Source organism: Jaculus jaculus, chromosome 5 (assembly GCF_020740685.1).
Source record: "Jaculus jaculus isolate mJacJac1 chromosome 5, mJacJac1.mat.Y.cur, whole genome shotgun sequence".
NCBI lineage: Eukaryota > Metazoa > Chordata > Mammalia > Rodentia > Dipodidae > Jaculus > Jaculus jaculus.
In genome coordinates, this window is record NC_059106.1 from 74,019,344 (window position 1) to 74,043,628 (window position 24,285).

Sequence of the window (24,285 nt, forward strand, 5' to 3'; positions counted from 1 at the left end):
CGGTAGGTGTCTAGTGAGTCAGTGAGACTTGGCTGCTAGGGCAGGAATTCCAACTCACTGATCCACAGTTTCTAAGAATGTGAGCAGTGGGCTCCACCACTCTGCCTTGACTTAGCAAGTGCTTAATGAAAAATATTAGGCACTTTGACTGGGGGGTGGGGAAGGGTAAAAAATTCCTGCATTCCAACTGCCATAGTAATAGTGAGTTCAATGAGAAGGTGCTGCTCCAAGTATTTCAGACACAAGGATTAAAGGCTTTTTGAAAAAGGATTATTAAAACTTGTTTTTCCTGTTAGTTCACCGAGACTTTTTAAGCTTTTTAGACTGTATTTAGCAAGTTGAGTGAAGAGCCATTTCAGAGATAAAGCTTCCTTCCTAAAACCAGTCAGCTTAACATAGCACTTACCAGCTCAATTCTACTGGTCTCGCCTCAGATCCAGCCCTGCTGCTGGCTGGCTGTGCTGCCCTGCTGGATCTCGGGCTCCCAAAGGTTTCTCCAGGGGAAACCGCCTTTCCACAAGGTTAGGAGAAGTTAATGCATCTAAAGTGCGGTAAGTACTCAGCTCCACAAACGGAAGAAGAGGTGCCTTCTCAGTTTGTAATCCCCTCAAGTACCGAATTAAACTGACCAGGAAAATCAGACCATACAGAATAAGATAGTGTGGGTAGAAGGATTTCTTCTTTGACCCCCTGAACAAGAATAAACTTATTCTTAGCCGGGCATGGTAGTGCATGCCTTTAATCCCAGCACTCAGGAGGAAGAGGTAGGAGGACCACTGTGGGTTCAAGGTCACCCTGAGACTACAGAGTGAATTCTAGGTCAGCCTGAGCTAGAGTGAGACTGTACCTCAAAAAACCAACAACAACAACAAAAAAAACCAACTTATTCTTGACAGTCACATAGCAAAAGGTGGTATGGTTTGGAAATTCAGTACTTTTGCTAAAATGTCAAATTAGCTCTTTTCCTATGCAATCTCTTCTATATAGTCTCCTGTGTACAGGTAGTAACACATTTTACCAAGAGTTCCTTTTTGTGTCTCTTGTCTCATTATGTAGCCGAGTCTGGCCCTGAGCTCATGATCCTTCTGCTGCAGTGCTGGCATTCTAGTTTGTGCCGTCACATCTAACCTCCAGACATTACTTTTCTTTTTCTTTCTTCTTTTTATTTTGTTTTTCAAGATAGAGTTTCACTCTAGCCCAGGCTGACCTGGAACTCACTATGTAGTGTCAGGGTGGCCTCGAACTCATAACAATCCTACTTCTGCCTCCCAAGTGCTGGGGTTAAAGGCGTGCGTCACCACACCTGGCCCAAGTAATATTTTAAGGTCCAGCAGAAATGCTCCTTTTTCCATGATTCCTCCTTCTAAATTGAAAGCCCATGGCTTCTATGACAGTAGTATTATTTAGGCTGGTTGTTCATATATACACATGATATTTCTTTTTTGTTTGTTTTTCGAGGTAGGGTCTCAGCCTAGCCCAGGCTGACCTGGAATTCACTAAGTAGTCTCAGAGTGGCCTCAAACTCATGTGATCCTCCTACCTCTGCCTCCCGAGTGCTGGGATTAAAGCCACGCACCACCACTCCCGGATCTATACATGATATTTCTAAGGTCCCTAAAAACAAGAACCATATACTATCTTTGGGTTGCCATCAGTCTACTCCAGGGCTTCTCACATAACAGACTTGGAACAAATATATCTGGGAAGTTATTGTTTAATGAATACAGAATTCCTGCCTAGAATGATAAAAAGTCTTGAAAACAGTGGTGACGACTGCACAACACAGTGGAAGCACATAATAATGCTACTGAATTAAACAGCTAAAACATTTCATTTTGTGTTATATAAAAATAAATACTTATTACTGCTGGCAGTATTTATTAAAGTATCTCAAATTACTTCAGAAAGAGGGCTTCAAATGGAAATGACAAGTCTCCAATGAAAGACCCTCTCTGGAAAGTCTTCCAGGAATATAAATAAGTACTCACTACACATCTGCTATGTCTATGAAGAATGTCAAATCCAGGGCTGGAGAGATTGTTCAGTGGTTAAAGATCCTTGCTTGCAAAGCCTAACAGCCCCAGTTCAATTCCCCAGTACCAGATACACAAAGTGGCACATGCATCTGGAGTTTGTTTGTAGAGACAAGAGGCCCTGGCATACCTACATTCACTCTTTCTCACTGCCTCTTTCAGTCTCAAATAAATAAAAATATTAGGGCTGGGGAGATTTCTCAGTGGTTAAGGTAGTTGTCTGCAAAGTCTACAGACCTGGGGTTCAATTCCCCAGCACCTATGTAAAGCTGGATGCACAAAGTGGCATATACACCTGTAGTTTGTTTGCAGAGGACAGAGGCCCTGGCATACCTATTCTCTTTTTCTTTCTCTGCTTACAAATAAAATATTTTTTTTAAAAAAAAGAATGTCAAGGCTGATAAAAGCTGTTAAGTCAATAATAGCATTCTGTATATATGTAGATATATACATTTATATCTTTTAAAGGATCAAGGAGACTCTTGCAAGCTTTTTATTTATTTAACTTTTCAAAAAAAATATACTTTTTTCTTTTGGTTGTTAAAGGTAGAGTCTCGCTCTAGGCCAGGTTGACCTGGAATTTACTATGTACAGTCTCAGAGTGGCCTCGAACTCTCAAGTGATCCTCCTACCCCTGCCTCCCAAATGCAAAAATATACATTTTTACCTCACTAGAAAGACAGCAGTTATCACAGAAGAGCAGTTCCAGATTTGGGTTGTCTTTAGTCTAAGACTTAGGTCACAACCACCTCAGCCTGATTCCTTTTCCTTTTGTGGAAATCAAAGAACTGGCCAGGCTCATTTAATCATCTCACTGAGGCTGCTCCTTTTCTGCTCTCCTCACAAGTCCACAACTCCTGACTGTGGCTCATAATACTCCAGTCATCTACAAAAGCATCTGGAAATTAGATATTTTTAGCCAGTGTCTGGGACAAAAACCTTCTTTTAAGGGTTGCACTGAATCCTGGTATTCACCACTAAAAAGATCCCCAAGTATAAAATGTGTGATCTGTGCTTCTTTCTAAAATAGAACCTTTAAGGTTCAAAGAAAAAATTCCCACCCTGACTACATCATGAGCAGACTTGTATCAGACAACAGCCACACAAGGAGCTGAAAGGCCTGCTGTTTCCACTGCAAAGAACACGAGACCTTCAGACCACACCACAGAATGAAGATGGAAGGGCTTTCTGCTCAGCACTCGTCAGCCAGGTGTAGGAGACAGACCCACTCTCCCTCCTGAACCTGATCCCCACCTCCTGTGCAAAGGCTACTGGGCATGGCTATTAAATGCTGGACTTCAGCTCCTGCCCCTGCTGCCCTGGGGCTTCCTTCTCTTTAAGCTCCACAACACAGTCTGGGGAATTGCTCTGACTCTCGAAGGTGCTGGCAGCTTCTGAGTCTAGTCGTTTTCTCTTCTTCAGTCGGTGCAAGTGCGACTTCGATTTTATATGCGCTGAGAAGACAAAACCAACCAGTAAAAAAAAAAAAAATCATCAAGAGTCTCGAAAATTAATCCTAAAACAATTAAATTTAACATACAATCTTTAATAACAATAGAAAAGACTATCTATGAGTATAGCCAATTGCTCTCCTCAGCCCTAAGGCAGTTCTCACCTTCTGACTAACATACACAGGCTCATTTTTACTACTCTGTTCTTTTTCAAAGAAATCTCATCTGGGAACACCTAGTGGGGAAGACTAGGCTAAATTCTTTCACACATACTAAAAGCATCATTTTTATGGATTTAGAACTAGCATAAGTAAGGAAAAGGTTAGAAGTTAAAGAAAATTTACTTGGGAAAATAAGTCAGCTTTGTTCTCCAGCTACAGCCTACAGCAAACTGGGCTCTGCACTGGCTCTCCATGGCAGCAGGGGATGGGAGCAAGGACCTGACAGATGGCACCATAGAAGGCTTACACAGCCAAGCTCACAAAGGCTCACAAATGTTGCTTCTCTAAGGCTCTCCCTGAAGGACATTTGACAAATCAAACTACCAAGTTTCCTTTATAAAACAATCAGACACTCTCTTTCTCTTCCCCTTTCATCATTATAAACCAACAACAATCAAGGCTTCTTCTGCTGGTTGGGCAATCACAGCCGTCCCCAGTCTCTGACAACGGGGTTCATTTTGCTAGTTACCAGTTAATAGACCTAAACATTCTACTGGGTGATATGGGGAGAAAAATCTACTTCTCTGAGAATCCAAGCAAGCAGTACTCAGTGCAAAAGGACTTGCATCACTGGGTAAACTACAAGCCCCATGGTTCCTACAGGGAAGGAGCCTTATGAGTGTTTCTAAATGTGAGGCTTGGGGATAAAGCATTCCGGGCTGACTGGCTGACTACTGAAATCCCATAGGACAATGCAAGGCAACCGTCACAGGGCACAGTTAGGCTCTAAAGCAGAGACAAAGAGTCTCAGGGTGGTGGCTGTTCATACCCATGTTACAGGGTAGCTCTCATGGCTCCATTTGCCATCTTCCATCACAGTTTGAACCATTATCTCCAATTCAACACATCTCCTTGAGAAGCACTAAAAAGGTCTGCTGGCTTTTGAAGAATGCACTCCCTGTACCCTTCTACCTAGGCTTCTGTTTCTCAGTCTTGGAATGACTGGCCTTTGTGTCCTTAAAATCTCATCAGACTTCCACTGAATCCTAAATAGGAAAGACCAAGAAACTCTTCTCTTGAGGATCAAGAAGTCAAAAATGTTCTGGAAAGCTAAAAGCAGCCCCCCCCCCCGCCCACACCACTCTTTACACATACACATCCGGGTACAAAATACCTATTCCAACTAGAGCTTGAAGACTTGGGGTCTTCTTTTGCATTTTAGGATATGGAGATGGCTAACCAATTTGAGAAAACCTCCAAGGAATGTGAGCACACGCTCTTGGAGGACTCTGGCTGTCTTGTTACAAACAAGCACACTCAGCATGCAGTGGTTAGCACCTTTGCCTCACAAATAAGCACACTCCAGCACCCAACCAGCTAAAGACCCTGAGTTTCAGCAAGTGTGACTCCACATTACAGACTTCTCAAGGATACCCCCGCAGTTTCCTATACTTTACCTGCCCATTCCCGGTCCCCAATGATGATTCGATCACAGAGGTCACACATATGGTAGCTTCTTTTGTTCTCTGTTTCATTGGATGGCATCCTTATTGGAGTGGCTGCAGGCTGGTGGCCCTAAGAGAACAAAACAGAAGGGGCATTCAACGCAAAGAGATTTGAATAGAATTATCAGATATTAAGAGTAGTAAGATTTTCCCAAGATTCTCTTTTCATACCACAGGGAGCAGGTGGGCTATGAACAGGTTTTAGCAACAACCTTTCTAAATGTGAAAGTAAAAACACAGCCTCCAGAGTCTAAAAGCAACCAACCTTCTGCTTTATTCCATGCAAAAGAAGCTATGGCTCCCCAAAATAGCAACAGAAGTGTCAGCAAAGAAAAACGCTCTGAAAGGCAGATAATAGACCCTACCATGATTAATAATCACCTGGATGAAACTCTGCACTATATCAAGAGCAGGTTCAAGAACAGACTCCTCCCACTTCGAGACATCAGACACCTCTAAGCCATATACCGGGGGAACATTGGGCCCAGGTCCTAATGATGACAAAAAAAAAAAAAAAAAAAAAAAGGTGTGAGGGGTTGGCCTCCAAGATCCCATCTATTCTGCTCCCTGGACTCTAAAACCCTCAAAGGAAACACACAGGGCCAAAAGGGTAAGAAACCTTTTGCCCATGCTGTTCATTGTACTCTAGGTATGAACCATAATCCCAAAGACCTAGAAGCTTGACTCATCTGTGGCCAGTAGGCCTGGCCATGTAACCAGAGACTCTGATGTATAATCTTCCAGATCAGTTGGGACACCAAAAGGGAGTGAGCACTGTGAGGGCTCTAACTTAAAGACAGCACACATCACAGCTTGGCTGTTGTAAGTTGCATGTCATCTTGTGTTCTGTGGAAGCAGTTCACAGCTTTGTACAGGAGTGCTTACAAGCCTTAGATTTACATCTACCCCTTTAGAACAAGGCACTCATGAAACTCCTTACTAACACCCACATAGCATGGGCCTGAGCCGATGAGCTGCCAAAGCTGAGGACTAGCCATGTCGCTGCCCTGGCCTAACCCCTTCTTTTTTTGCTGGTTGTTTTCACTTGGTGGTGAGGTGTTGTTTATTTGTGCGTTTTGTTTGAGACAAGAACTCATATGGCCCAAGCTAGCCTTGAACTCATTATATAGTTGAAGTTGGTCTGAACTTGTGTTCTTCCTGCCTACAGATGTGCACCACCATGCCTGGCCAGATCTAAAGAAGTCAACAATGCTGGTAAACACTCCTGAAAAGACATGAGACAGGTGGTTGCAAGAATAGGCATTCATTCATCTGAGCCAACCATGTACCAAAACCTGAGACTCCAGTAGCTTCTGCAGTCTAAAGACATACTAAATGGTCTTCCACAGCTAAGTTAAGTCAGCTGCCTAAAGTTAAAGAGTATCATCCCATGGACACATATCAAAGACGTAGGGATGCCAACAACTGGCAGGTGCTGGCCTTTTGATTGGGCCAACCACAAATGAGGGTCTTCATAAACTGGACTAGGCTGCACCTGCCACCACATGGAAAGGTGAGACTCGGACGGTGCAGGCAGCACCCACAGCACACCTGGCATTGGTTAAGCTCCGCACCTGTTTTCAAGCCACTCTACATTTTCCTTTCTCCTCTAAGTCCTTTGTTGGGCTTCTGTGCCCTGTCTAAGCACCTTTCAACAAGTTCTCGGCTCCCAGCTGCTATTTCTGGCTTGGGTCCAAGGCCAAGCTGGGGTGGGGAAGTCCCTCTGGCTCTTTGCCAGAACCATATCCCAGCAGACCAGCCCTGGCCAATCAAATGTGGCTCCTGACTTACAGGGCAGCTGTGCCTTTCACTCTGGCACCAGGGCTGTGCCAGCACACACACGAATGAGGAACAAGCATATGACACACTGTGCCATCAACCCTTCCTGCCTCAGAGATGGGGGAGGTATTATGGCTTTACCAGAGGAGTTCCAAATTATTACAAAAAAGCCTTTTGTTTCAGACGTACTGTCAACCTGGGAAGTTGATATTGCACTTGAAACCTGTACTTCTGAACATGAACTTCAGCTAAGACTGAAGTATCCTGCTATCAAGACATAAGACAAAGGATAAATAGAAGGAAGCAAACAGAGTCAATACCACCATGAAGGTGCCCATGTTCCGAGGTATCACAGGGCAAGGACAGAGGCTTTAGCTGGCTTTTCCTGTAACTGAGAACAGAACTCTACTGGCAAAAGATCAATAGGGGATGATTCAGAAGTATATTTTAAAGGTGTCCACGACATAAAACTAGATTTCCACTTATGTTTAAATCAATTTCCTTTTATTTCATAAGCACACTACTGTTGGTCTAAGGTCAATACAATACAAACCTGTATTCAGTCTCTACTGCCTATAAGTTAGGGCACCGGGGACAAGTTATTTAACTTCTCTAGACCTTCAATTTCTTATCTGAAAAAGAATAAGCCCCCATACCTTGAAGCCTCAATAATATATGTATAGCACCAAGTTTATTGACAATGATACAATACAGGGTCAACTGGCAAGAATTTCTTTCTGGGTTGGAGAGATAGCTTAGCAGTTAAGACACTTGCCTACAAAGCAAAAGGACCCAGGTTTGCTTCTCCAGGTGCCACATAAGCCAGATGCACATGGTGGCACAAGCATCTGGAGTTCATTTGCAGTAGGTAGAAGCCTAGGAACACGCATTCTCACTCACTCACTCTCTCCTCCTCTCTCTGTCATAAATAAGTAAATAAATAAGTAAAATTTCCTTCCTCTTCCAACTGAGGTTTCAGTTGAAGTAATTAAAGTATAGGTGTGTGACCTCAAAAGAGATTTAAGGAAGTAGGGAAAGTTCTGTCCTTTTTAACTGATTATCAGACTCAAGAGCCATTTAAACTAAAAAAGTTCCCTACAGATACTAAATGGTCTTCAGGTACAAAACTACAGCTAGAATCAGCCCTGAATTCTAACTCTGCAGGACCTTGCTACGTAGTTCTTACCTGCTTGCAGCCAGTATCATCTGTTCAAGGAATAAGACAAGAAATGTTCATTTCTGAGATGCCGCAAGAAAACACCCCTGGATGATGAATGATCTGTGTGACATATCTCCCCCAGGCCAGGTCGGATCTCTTAGAACAGGTCCAAAAACTCAAGTTCATTTTCTGGATGACCAGAAGACATCAAAATCTATCTCCCTCAAAAAGGACCCAGGGGGTAAGGAGAAACGTGAGACTTACTGCTCAGAAAACGGTTCTTAACCCATCGATTTTGCTTCCGGGCGTATCTCTTAGTCACTTGTTTCAGAGCCTCAACACCTGAAAGAAATGGTAGAGATATAGGAGCATCTTTCCTGGCCAAGAGACAACCCTCCCAGCCTAAAAGAAGAAAAATCACAGCACAGTGTTAAATCTAGCAGATGGCTACTTCAATCCACAGCTGAAGGTCATTGGGGACTCTTCTAGCCTTAGCTCTATCTCAGACCATACCAGCATAGTACTTGTCCCCAGGAACATCCAACAATAGGTGAGATGGAAGATTTCACACCTTTCTTTAGAAGCTGGGTACTAGTCTCTGGCGTACATTTTCCCTCAGTGATCAGGTACTCATGAAATTCCTTGAAGCCAATTGACTGGAAGATACCATGTTGATAGTCCTGGCTGGGAACAGGAGAGCATCAGCAGAAGAGCCAGTGCCTCTGAAAGCAAGCAGGGTCCTCGGACATTATCTCATTGAGCCATTTCATTTCATAGGTGAGACAACTGGGGTCTTTATGTTTTATTTATTTTGTTTTTTGGAGGGTAGGGTTTCACTCTAGTCCAGGCTATCCTGGAATTCACTATGTAGTCTCAGGGTGGCCTCAAACTCACAGTGATCCTCCTACCTCTGCCTCCTGAGTGCTAGGATCAAAGGGGTGTGCCACCACACCCAGTGGCAACTGAGCAGTTACTGACTGAAATTGTCCCCTTCCCTCCCCAGCAGCTCTTAGGTTACTTCACTGAAAAGCAACTCCTGGAAATATCTGAAAGATTAGAAAACTGCAACTGTACCAAGTATAGGGAACCTCCTTCCAAGAGTCTTGTCAATGCCAAGGACAAAGACTAACAGACAAGTGGCTCCAAAGTCAGTGTTGTCTATAGTCTTTCCACTGTGGGTGGGGAGCAGAGAGGAAGTCAGGAAAATAGCCAAATCCTCACCTGTTTTCTGAAACAATCTTCTGATTATAGCGTCTATGAAAATCTCTTAGTTCTTCCAAGAGCCCCGCAGCAAGCATGTCATCGACTCTCCTATCCAAACGTTCATCTAGAACTTGAATCAAATTAGCCCATGAACTAGCAGCATGTTGCACGTGCCTAGGCACTTACATGGTGACTGCCTCAAAAAAGAGAATTTGGGACTGAGGAGATGGCTCAGCAGTTAATGCACTTACTTGCAAAACCTGACGGTCTGGGTTTGATTCCCTAGTACCCACATAAAGCCAGATGCAAAAGGTGGCACATGTGTCTGGAGTTCATTTGCAGTGGACCTGGTGTGCCCATTCCCTCCTTTCTCTACTCCTCTCTCTCTGCTTGAAAACAAATAAATACTTTTTTTTTTTTTGAAAATTGACCAGGTTTGTTTTTTGACACCTTGAAAAGTAACAACTTGTGTACTAAAAGGAAACCTTTAATTTGCTCATAACTATCAATACTTCTGCTTTTTAAAAACAGAAATGTCCTATACTAATAAAGTATCTTTACAAACCTTTTAGTAAGCCTCAACCCTGTTTTTAGTTCTGTATATTAACCCGAACAACATGTACATATTAATATTTATGACAGATGATAAACTCTCCTACAGGTTTTGTAAGATCCCATCTTGGGGTTTCACAAAATGTAATAATGCCTTTTTTTGGAGGCTGAGGTAAAGAACATGAGCTACTAAATAAATAGCAAGGCTACATAGGCAATAATAGGTGGCCCATGATCATATTCTCTCCATTTGCTGCAATGGAGAGAGAACAGGCTGTTGAATAAAGTGTTCTAAAACCTAAGTCCTAAGCAACATCTTTAAAGCAATGTTTAAAAAAAAAAAAAACAAAAAACTAACTGCTAGGTACCTCAAACAAAAAAAAAGTCTACTCTCTTGATACTTTTTATTTTTTTATTTATTTATTAGAGAGAGAAATAGGTGCGCCAGGGCCTCTAGCCATAGCAAGTGAACTCCAGACACATGCACCATCTTGTGCATTTGGCTTATGTGGGACCTGCAGAATCAAACTTGGGTCCTTAGGCTTCGCAGGCAAGTGCCTTAACCACTAATATATCTCTCCAAACCTCTTGATACAGCCCAGGCTGACCTGGAATTAGTCTAAGGGTGGCTTCAAATTCACGGTGATCCTCCTACCTCTGCCTCCCAAGTGCTGGGATTAAAAGTGTGTACCACCACACCCAGAAATTCTTGATACTTTTTAAATGACAGTACAATCACCTCTTGCTAACTAAAGTGACATCTTACATTTGGAATACAGTTTAAATAGCATAGAATATCTGCTATTTTCTCCAAATCAAGTTCTCTATGCTAACATTTCCAGTGTTAAGAATTAAATACTACCAGTCATCTTCATTCTTTGCATTACCGAGTTCTGTTCCATCTTGTTCTGAACACATTTCGACCCCAGCAGTGGTCACTCTAACATTCTCCTTGTCTTTCACCACATTAGACTGGGAGGTCCTTGAGAGCAGGCACTCTCTTCATTCATCTCTAAAACCCAACTACTGTACAGAGTATGTGGACTTCATTGAATGTTCAGTGTTTGCTAGATGAGTAAGTTACCATGGGACACATTCAACAGTGAGCACCACCAAGCTGTCTAGCTAACTCTCACACCCACTTCTGGGCCTAATCAGTGGTCCAGCCTATAGTCAAACATGAGACCAGACACACTTCCATAGGAAACTTTCCTTCTCTTTAACCTTGAATTTTGAATAGCAATCATTTTTCTATTCCATACATCCCATCCTAACTGTGATATCTTAATAACAACACTATCCTCTGTCCATTTCCAGATAGATTCCTAGGCTGGAAATAGCACTGTGCCTAAGTCAAGGAATAACAATACCATAATGAACTTCGCAACTAATACCACAGCTCATGAGCCACACCTGTGATTCTAAGCATTTTCTACATAGTAACCTCAAATGGACTCTAGATCATCGAAGGGGTTTTACCTGTCTGGTCAGCATGAAGCCAAAGAATGCAAGGGTTAGGGAACTTCAGTGGGCCTCCAAGGGGACCACCACCTTCCTCTGAATGTTGACGATGAAGAAATTCACTGTGTGAGATTCCTGTTTCTTCAAACACTTGTAAGCTCCTAAATTGTTTTAAAAAAAAAGTGTGGGGAGGGCTATGATAAGAACCTTTAGGAAATATTCACTCCCAAGGAGGAAAGGCTGCATATTACAGGAAGCCTCATTTTATAGCATAAGTTATGCAAACTAAGAAGGAACAGAATTACACCAATCCTACAGTTACTCAGAAAGAGTCCTAATGAAAATTCTGGTTGAAGGGCTGGAGAAAGAAGGCTTAGCAGTTGAGGCACTTGCCTGCCAGCCTAAGGACCCAGGTTAGATTCCCCAGGACCCACGTAACTCATAGTGGCACATGTGTCTGGAGCTCATTTGCAGTGGCTAGAGGCCCTGGCATGCCCATTCTCTATCTGCCTCTTTCTCTCTCTCAAATAAATAACTAAAAGTAAAACTTTTTTTAAAAGTTCTGGGTGAAAAATAATGCTATTCTTTATAATGCTATTCATTCTAAAATCAGTTAAACAGGTACAGAAATAACATGTTTCTTCTATACAAACACAGAGACTCATTCACTTTCAAGTGAGTAGTAAAAGCTTGTTTGGGACACTCTGTACACGCTGACAAGTCTGGTCTCGTAGAGTACCTTTCCCACAGCACCAAGTATGCAGTCCATCCAGCTCATCAACTTTCCTTTTCAATACATCTAAAATTAATCAAGAATGCTCCTGACTAATCCAGTACTCTCTTGGCACAAAGGTTACTGGAGAAAGAACTCACATGCTCATTCTTAATCCACCTCCACTTCTGTGTTGCCTCTGATAGTATGCAACCATGGGTAACTGAACCCCCACAGCTATATTCTCCTGCTTTTAACCGCTAAGCCATCTCTCCAGCACTTACATACTCATTCTTAATCCACCTCCACTTCTGTGTTGCCTCCGATAGGCAGCACAGGTAACTGAACCCCCACAGCTATACTTTCCTGCTCTGGGCCATTGCAACCTATCAGCTTGAAAGTGATAGGTCCCTTCCTGACCCACTTCCATTTCCTGAAACTCTAACACCAGAGTGAGACCCCTTGTCTTTCATTATCCACGGTCACTCAAAGAGCAGCTCTGAGGGAAAAAAAATTTAACAGTATCTTTCTTATCTTCAGACTAGAATATGGACAACCCAAAAGAATAGTAAAAATCCCCCAATCTTCTCTAAGGAGAGACTCTAGAGCTCTTGCTTAGAATCTAGTCACTCTTAGCAAGGCACAAGCTCAGGTCTAGTCTAGAAGCAGCAAAATAAGGAGAGATGTTGAGAAATAAAGACTAGTTACAGAAGAGAAAAATAAAAACCAAGCTCTTAATTTATGTTGCAAAATAATATAAAAATGAATGTTTACTACAATGGTCCTGATGTGTTTTTTAAAATAATTGAAGGATTTTAATTAAAATATAATGTGTGAATAAAATAAAATGCATGGGGCTTACTGGTTAAGATGCTTGCCTGCAAAGCCAAAGGACCCTGGTTCAATTCCCCAGGACCCATGTAAGCCAGATGCACAAAGTGGTGCATGCAACTGCAGTTTATTTGCAGCAGTTGGAGGCCCTGGCATGCTCATTCTCTCTCCCTCTCTCTCTATCTGCCTATTTCTCTCTCTCAAATAAAAAGTGTGTGTGCGTGTGTGTGTGTGTGTGTCTGAGTATGGTGACGCACACCTTTAATCCTAGCACTCAGGTTAGGCCTGGGTTAGAATGAGACACTACCTCAAAAAACAAGTAAACAAAATATGTATGTATGGATGTGTGTGTGTGTGTGTGTGTATACACACACACACACACACACACACACACACACATCCATACATATATATATATATATAATGTGTAGAGATGGTATAAAAACAACAACAAACACCTGTAATCCCAGCACTTCAGAGGCAGAGGCAAAAGGATCACACAGGTAACTCAAGGCTAGCCTGGGCTATATGAGACCCTGTGTCAAAATAAAAAGTGTGAGAACTAGCAAGCATAAAGTTCACTAAGTAGAAGAATATTCTCACCAAGGGTAATAATGCCTCCAATGATAAGAACAACAACAAAGCCTTAGAATAAAATGCAGTCCTCCAAAGACCTGAAATCAATTCTAAAAAGGCTCTTGGAGGGGGATATAGCAATGAAAAAGTATTAAGAAATACTAGCCTTTTTTTTTTTGCTTTTCAAGGTAGGATCTTTCTTAGCTCAGGCTGACCCGGAATTCACTCTGTAGTCTCAGATTAAAGGCATGTACCACCATGCCCAGCCAAGAAATACTAGTCTTCATTGGAAGAAGGGATTCAGTCTTTAGAGGGAGATTTGGGAGAGGGTTAGGGAGCATAATAGGAAGGGATTATGATCACAGTATTTTGTCTGTATTTTTGGAATTTGTCAATAAAAAGTTTAAAAATAAATGAAAAGAAGCCAGGCATGGCAGTGCATACTTTTGATCCTGGCACTCAGGAGGCAGAAGTAGAAGAATCACTGTGAGTTTGAGGCTAGCCTGAGACCCTAAGACTACAGAGTAAATTCCAGGTCAGCCTGGGCTACAGTGAGACTCTACTTACTCTTGAAAAATTGTGAATGAGATATTTCATAACCCCATCAACACCAATGTTACTATAAAATTTCATACATATGGCTCTCATTTAGTAAGTTCCTCATTAAGATGGTCTGCTATGCCAGATAGGATAATCACTCCCATCACTGAAGAAAAAAAATAATAAAGCTAAGGGCTAGAGAGATGGCTTAGCAGTTAAGTGCTTGCCTGTGAAGGCTAAGGACCCAGGTTCGAGGGTAGATTCCCCAGGACCCACATTAGCCAGATGCACAAGGGGGCACACACATCTGGAGTTCATTTGCAGTGGCTGGAGGCCCTAGTGTGCCTGTTCTCTCTCTCTCTCTCACTCTCAAATGAATAAATAAATAATAAAAATTTTTTTAAAAAATAAAGCTAACATGAGGATGCAATTCCAAAGCCACCTTACGAGTTCCTTCCCCACCTCTCTTCCCTATGAGAAAGTCTCCATACTCAGAGATGAGCTGATCTATGAGACACTTTATAAAATCCACCGCCCACTGGGAAAGCTGCTGGGGCAAGACCCAGCATTACACAATCAATTATGAAACCCAAATCACAATGTAAACAGACTGTATGCCAGAAAAAATTTATATGAAAACTGTTATACAAGCAAAGATCAAATAGAAAATGAAGCAAGATTACATAGGCCCGAGGGGAAAACGATATTGTACTATGCATTTAAAATGTAACAACAAAGTAGGGTGCAACTGTTTATTAAGGGAGTTGGACTGAGGCAGGGCCACCCAACCCACTGAGCTAAAGCAACCTCCATCTCCACTGTTACCAGACCTCTCATCAACCAGGTAAACTGAACACCTCACTACCTCCCAACTCTACAGGAACTCAGGGGCAATGGGCCCAAGCTTCCTTACCTGGCCACTTTGCGTTTGTCATGTGGGTGCAGCTTGGAGGCCATTTCTGGGTCCACCTGGCTTAGGCGTTTGTAGAGTATGTGGCCATCCTCCTTTTCAAGCTCTGCTTTCCGGTCAACCACCTTCTCAGTGGCCAGCTCTTGGGGCTATTAAACAAAGACAGTAAATTCAATAAACACTGAGATTGTGTATAGACCAGGCACTTGGCTAGGTATTAGGAATATAGATTAGACACAAATCAGAAGCTCTTGCCACAAATGAGAGAAAGATGAACCAGCACTGATGGTAAGTACTATGAGGTCACACAGCAAGCAAGACGAAGGAGGGCTTACTGTGTAGGAAAGTACTTGGTTATCCTGCATGTTTGTCTTGACTACAAACAGGTCCCAGGGCTACCAGATCTAATTTAACATATCCAGGAATGCTGTTTCCCCAGCAAGGATGAGCAAACAGACCAGAATTGCCAGCACATTACTATTTGCAAAGTCTTGCCCCATGCAACAATTTCTCCATAGGAAAGGTCAGTGTTGGACTCCTCTGGCATTATATACTGTGTTGACAGCCAGGAAATGCTGAATCAGACTAACTACTGTTAACTCACACAGATGCTAATTAATCCACACAGAAGCATTTTTCCCACACACAACCCCTGCCCTCAGGCTAGCCAGGGGTACACTTCACATACAGAGGTGACATTTGCTGCAGAATATCAAGAAGGAAAATTATAGCTGATGAGTGTAGGAAATAGTCAACCTTCTTTCCACTAAAATCAGTTGGCATAAAAAAAAGAGGAACACATTTTTCCAGGTGAAGAGACATACCTTGGTGCTGACAAGGACTTTCCAGAGCAAGGACTCAATGTAATAATTGGTTCCTCCCACAACAATAGGTATTTTGTCTCGAGCAAATATATCTTCAATGTGAACATTAAGAAAGACATTACGGGCTAGAGAAATGGCTTAGCGGTTAAGGTGCATGCCTACAAAGCCCAAGGACCCAGGTCCCATGTAAGCCAGGTGCACATGCTGACACATGCATCTGAAGTTCGTTTGCAATGGCCAGAGGCCCTGGTGCACCTATTCTCCCCACCCCCCGCCCGTCTCTAATAAACAAACAAAAAATAAAGTCTTAAAAAAAAAATCCTGAGTCACTTGGCAAGGAGAGTACTAGCAAGAAATCATAAAAAGGAGGCACATAGTTGTAGTCCCAGCACTTAGGAGGTAGAGGCAGAATAGTTCAAGTCCAGCCTTGCCTACATAGTAAGTTTGAGGCTAGCCTGGGCTGTATGAGACTATTGAAAGAAAGCAGCCAGGTACAGTGGCCTGCGCCTTTAATCCCAGCACTCAGGAGGCAGAGGTAAAAGGATCGCTTGAGTTAGAGGCCACCCTGAGACTACAGTGAATTGCAGGTCAGCCTGGACTAGAATGAGACCCTACCTCCAAAAAAAAAAAAAGCAGCAGCAGACCAGAACTTGATGGTAGATGGTAAGACCCTACTGCTAAAGACTTCACATGTTTGGGCTGCAGGTCACTAAGAAATGAAGCTGGAGCTGAGCTGGAAACCTCCTTTCTATGGACCAGTTGATAGAAAGCTGGAAAAAGCTACACTTCAGGCAGCCCTTTGGGAGACAGAAGTCATCAAGGGTGTTAAATAGCAGTGGATCCTGCAAGCCCTAAGATCAGCCAGCCAGGACAAATGTGCCAACTGGTGTAACAGTGGTATGTCTGTTATGGGAAAAACAAACCACTCTCTAATTGGACTGGCAGACTGCTCCATGGGAGGGAATACATGCCTGGTAATGAAAACCTAGTCAAAAGCCTGTGGCTGGGGAGGTCATGATCCCTAGAGGAGTAACATCTGCTGCTGTCTGGCTAAATGCCCTCTAAGCACTTTTAAAAATGTTTACTAATATATTAATAATTAATGCTACTCTCACCTTTGGTTAGAGAAGCTTCTATTTTCAGATGACAGTGACTACTGGAGTGACTCAAGTCACTATAGTGCTGAGAAGTGACAGTGGAGTGTTCAGTACTGACATATCTCTATCACACCCTCCAAGGCTCAAGGTGCATTGTGGAAGAGGGGGCATAAAGAACATAAGAGACAAAGGAAGGGTAAGACTGCTTATAATGCTGTCATCCAGACCCAATAGGGCCTGGATATCTATGACCTCACAGTGCCTAACACTACCTACCTACACAAGACCTTCATAACAGGAGGAAAAGATGATGATATCAAAATAAAAGATAAACTGGGGCTGGAAAGATGGCTTAGCAGTTAAGGCACTTACCTGCAAAGCCAAAGGACCAAGGCTTGATTCCCCAGGACTCACATTAGCCAGATGCACAAGGTGGTGCATGCATCTCAAGATCGTTTGCAGGGGCTGGAGGCTCTGCTGTGCCCATTCTCTCTCTCTCACTCCCTCCCTCTCCCTCTCTCTCTCTCTGAAATAAATAATATTTTTTAAAGAGCTAGAGCTGAGCAAGGTGGTATACACCTTTAATCTTAGCATTCGGGAGGCAGAGGTAGGAGGATTGCTGAAGTCAAGGCCACCCTGACACTACAGAGTGAATTACAGATCAGCCTGGGTTAGCCTGGGGGGTGGAGCGGGGGAGACGAGAGAGATGGCTCAGTAGTATATGCACCAAGTAGCACATATATCTGGAGTTTGCAGTGACTGAAGGCCCTGGCCCACCCATTTTCTCTGTCTCTCTTCTATCTCTCTGCTTACAAATAAATAAATAAAATTATTTTAAAATATATTAAAAATAAAATATTTTAAGTACATAAATAAAAATATTTTTTAAATGAGGTAAACACAAAAGACAAGATGGGTATGGTGGCTCACACCTGTAATCCCAGCACTTGGATGGCTGAGGCAGGAGTACTGCCATGACTTCAAGGCCAGCCTGGGCTACAAAGTAAATTCCAGGCTAGCCTTGGCTAAACAGTGAGGTCCTGTCTCAAAAAAACCAAACCAACCAAACAAACGAAAACCCAAAGACAAATTCCCTACCCTCTCTTTTAAGTATAGAGAACACGTAAGTACAGAGTAAAATAAAACTTTATATAATTAGCAAAGGGAAAAGCAAGAAAGAGAGGAAGAAAACAAAACAAAACAACAAAAAAATGACAAGATACCAGAGGGGGAGAGAACAGAACGAGGGAGGAAGATGTAATTACATGTACTGGATGGGAAAGGGTCTCATTTATTCACTCAAGTCACAGAGCTACTGTGATCTTGGACAATATTGTTCTCTGAGCCTCAGTATCTATCTAGTCAAATCAAGAAGACTGGTGGGGGCAGTAACTCAACAGTACAGTGCTTGCTTTGTATGCACAAAGCCCAGGTTAAATCCTCTAGCATCACAAAATCAAAAAAGCCAAACAAAACAAAACAACAAAATATAAGCAAGCTAGCTCTCAGGAGTCCCCTCCCTACTTTGGAGGTCAAGCAGGAGGTTCCCTGGAGCCCAGGAGCTGAGACCATCCTGTGCAATATAGTGAGATCCTGTCTCAAAACAAATTAAATGGCAGCCAGGATATTTGTATGTTTTTTGAGTCAGAGAGGGTACTATGTAGCCCAAGATGGCCTAGAACTCACAGACTTTCTACCTCAGCCTCCCAATTGCTGGGGAGACAGAACTTCAGCCTGACATTCTGATTTTAGGCTCTTGCCAAAATTCCAAACTTTCTGGCCTAGAAGTGACCGGATGGAGCTTTCCCCAGCTGTTTCTGGCCTTTGGAACTCTTCATTAGCTCTCCATTTTGTAGCAGTTCTTTCTAAATAACCTTACTGTCTTAAAGCAAGAATGTACATTTTGTGGTGTGTGATAATTTGCAAAGGGCTTTACCTTTACCTCATCAGATACCACAGCCTTGTAAACTAGGTCGAGGTAGAATTATTATCTGCATTTTAATCTGTCCATTTGATAGGGAAAATATATTAACTCATGATTTTGATTTGCATGCCAACGATTAGCAAGAACAGCAAACTTTTTTTCATGTTTATCATCACTTCTGCTTCCTCCTTTGTGAATTATTGGTTATGCCCTTTAAATATTTTTCATATTCATAAGAACTCTTCATATATTAAGAACATTAGCTGAGAATGGTGGCAAACGCCTTTAATCCCAGCACTTGAGAGACAGTGGTAGGAGTGCTCTGAGTTCAAGGCCACCCTGAGACTACATAGTGCATTCCAGGTCAGCCTCAGCTACCTCGGAAAACAACACAAAACAACAGTAGAGAATTAAGTAAGTACTTAATAACTGTTCCTGCAAAATTGTTTTGGAAAAAAAATAAAGTACAGCCAGACATGGTAACACATGCCTTTAATTCCAGCACTTGGAAAGCAGAGGTAAAAGCATTGCTGTGAGTTTTAAGGCCAGCCTGAGACTACAGAGTGAGTTCCAGGTCAGCCTGAACTAGAGACACACCCTACATGGGGCGGCGAAGGGGGGGGGATAAGTCCTGTATCAGACACACTGCATATGACAGAAATTTCAGATGAGGACTGGGGCAATGGCTCAGTGGTTAAAGGTGTTTGCTTGCAAAGCCTGATGGCCTGGGTTCAGTTCCCCAGTACCCACATGAAGCCAAATGCACAAAGTGGCGCAGGTATCTGGAATTTGTTTCCAGTAGCAAGAAGCCCTGGCACTCCTATTCTCTCTTTTTCTGTCCCCCCCTTTCGCTATCTCTGCTCATAAATAGATAAAAATATTTGGGGCTGGAGAGATGGCTTAGTGGTTAAAGTCACTTGCTTACAAAGCCTGACAGTCTGAGTTCGATTCCCTAGTACTCTGCCCCAAAGAAACTCTTACCACACTTGGAGGTGTGTGGTAGATTTTATTCATAAGAGTATTGTACAATGATTGAGATGGGGAGGTAATATGATGGAGAATGGAATTACTAAGGGGAAAGTGTGGGGGAGGGAGGGAGGGAATTACCATGGGATATTTTTTTATAATCATGGAAAATGTTAATAAAAATTTAAAAATTAAAAAAATTTTTTTAAAAAAGAGTATTGTACTTAATAGCAAAAATATATAAACAGTCAAATTCCCACTTACAGAAAAATGTATAAAATTTGCTTCACTCAGGCTGAGGAGATGCCGTGCGCCACCACCGCCAGACTCAATAATTTTTAAATTTTATTTATTTATTTATTTGAGAGAGAAAGAGGAAGACAGAGAGAGAGAGAATTGCAGTGCCAGGGCCTCCAGCCACTGCAAACAAACTCCAGATGCATGTGCTTATGTAGGTGCTGGGGAATTGAACCTAGGTCTTTAGGCTTCACAGGCAAGCACCTTAACCTCTAACCTGTTTCTCCAGCCCTCAATAATTTTGTTTTTCAAGGTAGGGTTTCATTCTAGCCCAGGCTGACCTGGAATTAATTATGTAGTCTCAGGGTGGCCTCAAACTCACATGATCCTTCTACCTTTGCCCCTCATGTTCTAGTATTAAAGGCATGTGCCACCATGCCCAGCCCTCAATAATTTTTTTGTTTATTTTTATTTATTTATTTGAGAGTGAACTACAGATGCATGCACCACCTTGTGCATCTTGGCTTAATGGGTCCTGGGGAATGGAGCCTTCAACCAGGGTCCGTAGGCTTCATAGGCAAGCATTTAACTGCTAAGCCATCTCTCCAGGCCATAATTTTTTAATGTGTGTGGACATGCCTATTACTATGTATGTGAAGGTCTGAGAAGAATGCTTTTCTTCCACCTTGCTTGACACGAGGCCTTCATTTTTTTCTGCTGTGTGTGTGCCAGCAAGTTGGCCCATGAGCTTCAGAGTTCTGGCTCCTCTTCTCAATGCCATAGGTATACTGGGATCACAAACAAATGTGCCACTTTGTCTGGCTTTATATGGTAATGGGGAAGTGAGCTCAGGCCAGCAAGCTTACAAGTAAGGACCTTTAACCACTGAACTTCTCAGCCCCCTAACAATAAGTTTTCATACTGGAAGTTCCAGTTCAGATATTAAAGGCAATTTAAAGTTTTTAAATAGAGGAGGAGTCCCTCATATGTTTATCTCTTTTGTTATTGTCTTGGTTTTCTGCTTGTTAGTTTTGGTTAGGTTTGGTTTTTGCGATAGTCTCTCCAAGTTTCCCAGGCAGGCCTTGACTGCACAATCTTCTTGTATAAGCTTTTCAAGTGCTAAAATTACAGAAATGCATCCCCTTGCCTAGCTTTTCTTTTTTTGCTTATTTTTTTAAACTTTATTTTTATTTATTTATTTGAGAGAGAAAGAGAAAGAGACAGAGAGGGGGAGAGAGAGAATGGGTGTGCCAGGGCCTCCAACCACTGCAAACGAATTCCAGATGCATGTTCCCCTTTGTACATCTGGCTTATGTGGATCCTAGGGAATTAAACCTGGGTCCTTTGGCTTTGTAGGCAAACACCTTAACCACTAAGTCATCTCTCCAACCCACTTATCTTTTTTAAAAAAATATTTTTATTGCCATTTATTTATTAGAGAGAGCAGAGAAAAATAGAATGAGCATGCCAGGACCTCAAGCCACTGCAAACAAACTCCAGATGCATGAGCCACCTTGTGCATCAAGCTTATGTGGAATATGGGGAATCAAACCTGGGTACTTAGGCTTTGCAGGCAAGTGCCTTAACTGCTAAACCATCTCTCCAGTCCCATCACTTAGCTTCTCTTCTCAAATTTTTCTTAGTTTTATCCAGGTCTATTCTTTTTTTTTTTTTTTTTTTTCTGAGGTAGGGTCTTGCTCTAGCTCAGGCTGACCTGGAATTCACTATGTCATCTCAGGGTGGCCTCAAACTCACGGCAATCCTCCCACCTCTGCCTCCCAAGTGCTGGGATTAAAGGTATGTGCCATCATGCCCAGCCCCAAAATATTCTTTCCAATCCTTCTCTACCTTAAATCCCTTTGAAATTTTACTAGTAATCTCATCACATTTATAAATCTACAGCTTATAAATATGTCTTTTCTTAAGGATATCACTGCAGTTGCTTTGTTCCTGAAGTCCACCACGGTGTAACTGGTCACAAGTGGATCCACAAAGCTGATCATATGGTGCTGGCAAATCTTCTGCTCTTGGGCAGAAACCTTATTGGTGATGATGTCTAGCCCTTCATAGACCTAGGGGAAAGAAAATTAGCATGAGAAAGTAGTCTGTCTCCATAAAATAAATGCACACATGACAGGTAAGAATGATTGGTTCCCCCTGTGCCTGAAAACACACCAGAGCCTTAGTTAAGCCACAGAAAACATAAGAAAATAGAGCACTGGCTAGCTCACCCAATTGTGGCTAGTAGCTCAGACTTAAGATAAGAGGCAGGTGAGTTTGAGGCCAGCCTGGGACAGAGTGAGACCCTACCTCGAGAAAAAACAAAAAGGAAAAAAAAAAAAAAGGCTTGTAAATCCGTGCCCAAGTGGGAACTAATTCTGCAAGATTAAAAGGAGATTCTCACCAGGTGTGACAGCACATGCCTTTAATCCCAACACTCTGGAGACAGAGGTAGGAGGATCACCATGAGTTTGAGGCCACCCTGAGACTATAGTTAATTCCAGGTCATCCTGGGCCAGAGTGAGACCCTACCGTGGGGGGTGGCGGGGCGGTGGCGAGATTCTCTAGGTCTGAACATAAGCATTTACTTATTTAAGTATGACAAGTCTCCAGAAAGATAAAATTTTGCATTGCTCACAAATCTACTTCAAAATGCATATATATATATACACATACATACATATACATACAAACACACACACACACACACACACACACACACACACATTTAGATTTAAAGTACTCTAAAGAAGGTTTTAAGGCCAGGCATGATGGTGCATGCCTTTAATCTCAGCACTTGGGAGGCAGAGGGAGGTGGATCACTGTGAGTTTGAGGCCACCCTGAGACTAATTCCAGGTCAATGTGGGCTAGAGTGAGACCCTATCTTGAGAAAAAGAAAAAGGTTTTAGAATCATACGAGATTGGTTACATTTTATGAAGAAGTAGCCTCCATCTACAAAGACACATATAAAACATGTACACTCGCTTTGAAGTCAGAAATCCTAATACTGCTATACTCTTGTAGAAACACTGATCTATGCAAAGTACTGCTTCAGGACTCAGCACATACAGTCTAAATATTCAAAGGTAATATCCTGCCTGTAAGCTCTTGATCTGCCAACCGAAGTAAAAAGTTCAAGTGTACTTTGTCTAAATGCAAGGTCTCAAATGGAGAACAGATCTGAAAATACTGGTTTGAAAATAGGAATGAATGTTTGGGATTAAATGTTCTCCTTGTAATCACCGATTCTACATGGAACACTAAATGAACAAATAATAAGTTCCATAGAGCCCACAAAGATGTTAAAGGCATTTGTTATCTCACATTTCTCTTTACTTATATGGGTGTCAAGTAAGGAAAGGACAGCATTAAGGTTAGGAGGAGAACTCTAGCACCATGCTGCCTAACATAAATACCCAGCTCTGCCACTTATGAGTTTTTGTTCCTGAAGTATCCAGGCAGTCACCTCTCTTCCCACTTCAATCCCTCATAGGTAAAATGGAGATAATAATACCTACCACCTCACAGGCCTGGTGTGAGGACTCAGTGAGTTAAAATGCACTTTGGTTCTGCCTGGCACTCTGTAAGTACTATGGGAGGACCTTGACATTACCACCTGCATTAATGTCACTTGTTGCCACTACTGCCCTCACACCCTGGGAAAAATTATATCAGTCACTGTAACACCGAGCTTCTGTACTCTTAGCTACTGAGGTTACTTATGCAGTGGGAGGAGACAAGCTATCTTCAAACCAGCAGAACTGCTAAAATAGTAAAATGGTGCACCAAAGAAATAACATATAGCCCTACAAGGAAAGTACCAGCGCTGCCTTTTTATCTCCTTTACTCTGTGCCTCACAGTAGAGCTGTATTCTTGCATTTGAATACTGATGGACTCCAAAGTCACAGGGTGTCCTAGTCTGTCTACCTTGAGCAAGAAAATTCCTTGCTGCTATAGAATGCTGTGGGGTATATATTATCCACTAGTGTCTTCCACTGTACACATTAAGTAAACTCAGGCAGGGGACTGGAAATGCAGCTCAGTAGTAGGGCACTCTCCTGTTTAAGGCCTGCACTTAATCACCAGCACTGAAAGAAAGAAAGAAAGAGCAGGGGAGATGCTTACTGGTTAAAGGCACTTGCTTATAAAGCCTACTGGCCTGGGTTTGATTCCCTAGTACCCTCATAAAATCAGATACACAGAGTGACACATGCATCTGAAGTTCTACAGTTGGCAAGAGTTCCTGGTACACCCATACTTACTCAAATATTTTTTAGAAATGACATTTTTTAAAATTTTATTTCATTTTAATTTATTTATTTGAGAGTGACAGAGAGAGACAGCAAAAGTGATACAGAGAG

General features: G+C 42.3%; 1 protein-coding gene across 1 annotated transcript in view; it reads right to left on the reverse strand.

Moving 5' to 3' along the window:
* Positions 1 to 2,314: 2,314 nt before the first annotated feature.
* Trit1 (tRNA isopentenyltransferase 1) overlaps positions 2,315 to 24,285 on the reverse strand; it is a 55,725-nt gene continuing 33,754 nt past the window's right edge. Inside the window, exons 2-11 of the mRNA XM_045149134.1 lie at positions 21,853 to 21,993; positions 15,698 to 15,796; positions 14,877 to 15,022; positions 11,323 to 11,465; positions 9,310 to 9,421; positions 8,660 to 8,772; positions 8,353 to 8,430; positions 5,532 to 5,641; positions 5,103 to 5,220; positions 2,315 to 3,487 (exon numbers count right to left, since the gene is read on the reverse strand). Coding sequence (XP_045005069.1) covers positions 3,318 to 3,487; positions 5,103 to 5,220; positions 5,532 to 5,641; positions 8,353 to 8,430; positions 8,660 to 8,772; positions 9,310 to 9,421; positions 11,323 to 11,465; positions 14,877 to 15,022; positions 15,698 to 15,796; positions 21,853 to 21,993 — 1,230 coding nt within the window. The 3' untranslated portion in view covers positions 2,315 to 3,317. The remainder of the gene's footprint in view (positions 3,488 to 5,102; positions 5,221 to 5,531; positions 5,642 to 8,352; positions 8,431 to 8,659; positions 8,773 to 9,309; positions 9,422 to 11,322; positions 11,466 to 14,876; positions 15,023 to 15,697; positions 15,797 to 21,852; positions 21,994 to 24,285) is intronic.